Below are 6,947 nucleotides of genomic sequence, written 5' to 3'. Positions count from 1 at the left end.
GATAAGATGAACAGTGGTTACTCACTTTGACGGGAATTTACAACACTCTTATTCTTGATCCTCGGGTGCAATACCTTTGCCCTTATCTGAGGGCTCACCACCTATACATAATGTGTAACAGGAAATTAAATATACTTATGCTAAATTGTCACAAAACTATTCTATGTTCTATATGAATGCATGCAATGAAATGGGAGGTGTTCGGCCTATCGCGCACTATACACTATTTAATCGGTCTAAAAGTCCAATTCGATTCCAATTAATTTATTACACTTCCAGTACTCCCCAAAATTCCACACACTTCAATAAAAATCTATTCTAAGTGCAATTACCAAAATATCTTTCATTATGGTGCAAATTGCTAACTAACGTGAGTAAAATTTTTCGGTACCTGTTTTCGATTTTCGGTATTCCTAAGCACCAAATACATCTAAATGGCATGAAAAACAACTAAATTCATCATTAATCCTCACCCATAAAATTCAGCCAAGGTAGGTTCTATAATGGGCATGTGGATTTCTTGCTTAATTTTCATACTAAATGTAACTAAACACCTAAAAACACTAAATTACTTTGAAATTCAACTAAATTCGTCACCAACTTTCTCTCTCTAAATTTGGCCAGCATATTGCCCCTCATGAAAACTTGAATTTAATTCATGGAAAATGGAAAAGAATGCATGGGCAAGATGAATTTCAAGCTTAATATTAAAAATCTTACCTTTAGTCAGCAATTTCTTGAAAATTCAACAATTTTTCCTTAGCTTTTCCACCCTAGGGTTTTTCTTTTCTTTTCTTCTCTTTTCTGCAGGTGCTGGTCGGCCTTGAAATGCTGAGTGGAAGAGTGTGGGCTGGTTTTTAAATGGTAATATAAAAATATTAAATTTTTGACACATGTCACCTTTTTATTGGTCCACTTATTTTAACTTAATTTTTAAGCCTTTTCTCACCACCACAAATGCTCTAATATTTATCCATAGCATAAAATAATAATAGGTAGAATTCTGGAGCTTGAAAAATGTCATAGTGGTGTAAAATTACACTTTTGCCTCTGGGGTGGTAAAATTACCATTTTACCCCTATGCTCTAAAAAATACCGGAATTACAATTTGTTTTCACTTCTTAACCTCAAATCATACTCCAATACTCAAATCATACTCTAATAAGTCAAATGGGATCAAAAAATCTTTTCTAAAAATTTTCATTTTGTCCCCAGGTGGCAAATGACTATTTTGTCCTTGGATAGTGAAAATTCCGGTTTGACTCCAAATTGATCCTCGAACTCCAAATCACCATATTAAACCATTCTGGTACTTTAATATCCTTAATTTCATCTCAAATTCTCTATTTGATCTAGTTCGAGGCTTAAATCAACTTTGTTATACCTCTAGGTACAATACCTATTTTTGTAAATTTTTCGAGACTCTCCTAGCATGCAATCATGCTATCATCACATGTATGTCATGACAAGTATTTTACAAAGTCGAGCTTTACAGATGGGCTGATTTTTGTGCCTTTTAAAAAGGAAAATAATAAATTAATAAAGGCATGACACGTGGCATCATGTCATTGGCCCGTTTTTAAAACTTAAAAAATTTTAATCCTTTTTATCTCCACTACACAATTAGTCACTGGTCAAAATGAGAATAAGGGAAGACCATGTGCTGGACAAATGTCCTGGTGGTGAAAAATTATTGTTTTGCCTCTAGGGTGGCAAAATTACCATTTTGCCCCTATGCTTTGAAAAATACCAAGAATAAAATTTTTTCACTTATTAATCCTCAAATCATACTCCAATAAGTCAAATGGGGTAAAAAATCTTTTTTAAAAATTTCCATTTTGTTCTCAGGTGGCAAATGACCATTTTACCCCTAGATAGTGAAAATTCTAATTTGACTCCAAATTGATCCTCGAACTCCAAATCACCATATTAAACCATTCTGGGACTTTAATATTCTTAATTTCATCTTAAATTCTCTATTTGATCTAGTTCAAGGCTTAAATCAACTTTGTTGTACCTTTAGGTACAATACCGACTTTTGTAAATTTTTTTCGGGACTCTCCTATCATGCAAACATGCTATCCATCACATGTATGTCATGACAAGTATTTTATAGAGTCAGGCTTGACATCTTTTCCCCTACTTGGATCAACCATATGATCCTTCTTCATGTCTGATTTTGACATCCGACTAAATATTAATATTTTAATATTATTTTATTAATAAAATATTATTTTATTTTAAAAATTTTATCTTATCTCTTTGGTTCCTAAAGTTCCTTATTATGCCTTAATTCGCATTTGACCAACTTTATTTAGCACCATATCAAAGTATGGGGCATTTCATAACCTAACAGTCTATATTTTTATATATGTTAAAAAAATACAATAATTTTTCATTGAAATATTTTGATGAATTTTTGTTGGGTTTTTTACGAAAAGGTTGGTGTCAAAACTAGAATTCCCAATCCCCCCTTATAGCTCTTGATAGTGTATAATATATATATATATATATATATATATATATATATACATATTATCATTAATTAGTAAATCTCATTCAATTTGATGGTCAACAATACGAACCAAATTTTCTTAACCTTTCAAAAATTTTTTCGGTTTAAAAGAAATCATACGTCATACTAATTTTAATTAATTTTAACTAATTCATTTTTTAATTAGAGTTAAAATCAGCAAATTATACAAAAAAAGATAAAAAAAAATACAAAATCTAGCTAAATATTGATAAGAATTGGCTAAAATTGGATTTGATGCCTTGTCATCAAGTTAAATTGTTAGGTGCTATTTATTATTTTGACACATTAATACAAATAATAATAATAATAATAATCAAGATCTTGATTTTGGAATGTTATAATAGGACTAAGGTATAACAAAACAAAATCTCCATGTATTAACTTGAGGGCTAAATGTTTTGTTCCTTCTGTTTCTTTAATGCAAAGCGAATCGATGTTACATTTCATTAAAAAATTTACTCGAATTAACACGTGATCTTATAACTTGCAAATAGTATTATTGATTAGTTCATTCTTTAATTGCATTTAATTTAATTGAGATACATATTATATATGGAATTTTTTTTTTAAATATCGAATATTGAGATATGTAATCTTCATTTTTAATTATCATTCTAGTATACAGGTTATCCTTTGACATCATTTCATTTTTTTTTCTTTGGAACAAAAGGAATTATAAAGTTAGTACTGGCTCCTGCGACATAGCTAAATACCAAAATGAAAGCTTAATTGTTATCATTTCGAATAATATGATCAATAATAATCATCTGCTTTTCTATGATTAACAAATGGTACAGCCGACGGTTGCCCACTAGTCTTAAACAACCCTTTCTTCCGAGCAGAGCTCACGATCTTCTTCGGTGCATTAGGGAGAGGAGAGGATTGTTGCATGACCAGAACTGAGCCTGACGGTAAGAAATCCGCTGCTCCTAATGTTTCCCCGAGAAGTCCCAACTCAGGGCAATTGCTCCAGTCTGATAGCCCTACTGTCAATGGAGACTGCATGCCATGTCCTCTACCTACTGTGTACAAATCAAAATATGTACATACATTTTATCAACACTCAGCTTTTTTTTGTTGGTCAAGATCGAAAATATTAATATTAAGAAATTTTTTTTGGTCATCTTAAATTTTCTGCAGAAATAGTATGGGCGTTGTTTGTACGGACATAGTGTTATGGCCATTGGCATGTTCTATCTTGGCCTCGCTAAACTTTTATATATTTTTATCAATTAATGAAGTGAATCTGTATTGACTGAGCAATATATATAAATGAAGATCATTTCACATAAGAACTTTTATTGAAAGTTTTGAGGTTGCAAAGTTAACTCTCTTTTGTACGATGACTACACAAGCATGTTGTTGAAGTCATAAGTTTTGGAATTTAAAGATGAATTTCTCTCCTTCTATAGATTTTGCCAGCATGCTTGTGTACGATAAACACTAGTATTTAATAAATCAACGTTGCTGATCTCTCTCCCATTTTTTGTTTCTTTAAATTCTTTTCTCAAGTTGTTATTCTTTTGACATTCTTAGGGAGGACGATAGAAGCTTGTCTCAGCAGCCTTGGACAGTCCCTTCACACTATACTTGGAGTGAGCAGCTCATGATTCCTGCAACTGCAACTGCAACACATACTATGTAACACTATACAGTTTAGTACAATCGTATCTATTGCTTTATCACACAAAACCCAAAAGCAGCCCACAATACAAAAATCTACCAATATTAATGCTACTAATATTAACGCCAGTAATGCTAAATAAAAAAATTGGACAATTATCAGATCTATGATGTATCAGAATGTTTTTTAGTGCAAAGCGAATCATATTTTGATTTTACTACCAAAATCAATAGTATTTAATAAACACAATAAATGCATTGAATACTACTCTCTTCCTTTGAAACAAAATTATTGAAGCATTGCCAACTAAATTCTACACTTACAGCAGCACTTGACGAGTTAGTTTTGCATCATACTCTGAAATTCCCTTGATTGGAATAATGCTTTCAGCATAAACGACTAGCCGCATTGTGTACTTAGACATGTGGATTCCAAAATCGTGAAGCTCTCCAGTACAGGGATCAAACATGACTAATGTATTGTTTTCACTTAGCAAAAACAATTCTCCATTCTTCCATAATGCCAACGGCCTCTCGACTCCAAGAATAGGACCAATTGTAAGTTGTTTAGTCCATGAATATCCATTCAAGACCCATATGTCATAGCATTTTTCCATGCCTTCCGTTGGATGAACAATTGTAGCAAGAGCTTCATTAAAGGGAGCAATACACCACAAACACCTAGCATTAGACATACCAAAATTCAACAAGGGTAATGTCGAGAAAACTTCTTCAGCCATGTCGAAAGAAAGGATCAAATAACTATCGTCATCACTAGTCACTTTCCAATAATAAATGCCGTTTATGTAAGTGTTAAACAAGAAAGGATCAATAAAGACGTTGGGATGAGGAAGTTCTCTCCAGGAATTTGTATTTAGGCTGTATAAATAAATCTGAGATGTAGATTTCGACCAAACACAATGAATAACCTTCACTAAAATCTTGTAATCATCAAACTTGCGATCAAACCCGAACCCAATGCAAAAAAAATAAGTGTAATCAGTGGAAGGAGTAGGGGATTCAGGAAGAAGCTTAACTTCTCTTGTGGAAGGATTCCAAAGGGTAATTGTATAACCATCATGCAAACAAAGCAAGCCATTACATGGACCAGACACTGTGAGTCGCCAACTATTACAGATAGAAACAGGCATATGGATTTTCTCTTTGACTTTTAGATTAAACCTGACGTCTTGTTCATCATGTTTCTTAATTTCCGTTTCAGTTGAAAGCAGAGACAAGTAAGGGACCTTGTCAAAACCCTTGAAGAAGAGATTGAGGTTGTTTCTATGGTTGGTGATAAAATAAGAGGTTTGAAAAGAAGAGTACCAAGATTTGCAAACGCACTTGAATCTCATCAGGGATTTAACAGGAAGCCTCAAAAGAATTTCCATCACCAAAATTTCTGATAATTCATTGTCGGTAATTGGCATCGACATGTAGCAATTCTTCCTTTTTTATCTAAGACAAAGGATTAAGACTTGATGACTTCAACTCAAAGGATACATCAACAACCAACAAAGATCATGCCGCCAAGTAAACTTTAAAACCCTCAGCTTTTCTATAAAGCCTTAAGATTGGTACAACTAGGTTTGGGCTAATATATTTATTAAATTTAATAAAAAAATAAAATAATGAAAGGAATTGCATTCACACTAAAATACTCAATTTAATAAGTGTTTGTGTCAAATTAAGTTAGTACTCTGCATGATCATTATGTTGATGAATAAATAAATAGAAAAATAATTTTTTATTAATTTAAATAAATTTAATGAGAAAAGAAAGATAGATATGTTAGAGCTTTATAAATATTGTATACAACTAAGATTCAATCGAATGTGGTAAATGAGAGGTTTTAATTCATAAATTTAAAAATAAAATATATTTATGATGAATCATGAATAGGGTTTTAAGAAAATATTGTTTCGGATAAATTTAAAGATGAACCATGGTCCCTCGCAATGCTGTATTGGATCTAGCGCTGGGTGCTTGGTGCAATGGGTTGCAGCTTGTAATTATTGTTCTACTGCTGCCAGGTTTTTGTTTCAGCACCAGTTTTTTTGTTATGATCATGGGAGGCGCCTCTTTTTACTAAGGCACTCCCCTGGTTTCAAAATGAATTCTTATCTTTCAAAATGAATGCATACATTCATATTTACATATTTACATACATACATATATATATATATGTATATATACATATATACAGTTTCACAATTGGCTTGAATCTGCTGCCATCTAACTACAGATTCAGTGCGGTATTATAGAAATTAATAAATTTAGATTGATACATTATTTAATATTTTTTCAATTACTATATTGATGACTTTTGGATTTTTGAAACTGATGAAAAGTATTTTATAGAAAGAAAAAAATTAACTATGACTGACGAACAAGTATCATGCCATGTCGGGTACGCCTTCGCCAAATTAATGCAGATATAGCTATCTGTTGAAAGAGATAGAAATGATTAAGAAAGGTGCCCTTATCTACTCATGTTAGACTTGTTATTAGTACAAGGGTTAGGAATCTTATTTCTGCAGCTTTTAATTAGGCAATGGGCCATTCGAAATCTTTTGCCTTTGAAAAGGGGGGAGGTTTTGAATTGATTTAATCAATAGCACACTAATAATGTTAATTAGTGGAAGCACAATGATGGGGCAAAGAGCATACATACTTGGACTCCGATTAGAGATACCTTGGAATCTGCAAAGTTAATGACCATTCCTTAATTAATTACATGTTTATTGGTTGACAAATAATGATAAACTATTAATCCACCTACAAAGCA

General features: G+C 32.1%; 1 protein-coding gene across 1 annotated transcript; it reads right to left on the bottom strand.

Moving 5' to 3' along the window:
- LOC108663666 (F-box/kelch-repeat protein At3g23880-like) lies at positions 4,480-5,595 on the bottom strand. Its single transcript, XM_018128912.1, has one exon. It carries the CDS (start codon positions 5,593-5,595, stop codon positions 4,480-4,482), a length of 1,116 nt encoding a protein of 371 aa, XP_017984401.1.

Source organism: Theobroma cacao, chromosome 10 (genome assembly GCF_000208745.1).
Source record: "Theobroma cacao cultivar B97-61/B2 chromosome 10, Criollo_cocoa_genome_V2, whole genome shotgun sequence".
NCBI lineage: Eukaryota > Viridiplantae > Streptophyta > Magnoliopsida > Malvales > Malvaceae > Theobroma > Theobroma cacao.
This window is presented reverse-complemented; position numbering and strand designations above follow the sequence as displayed.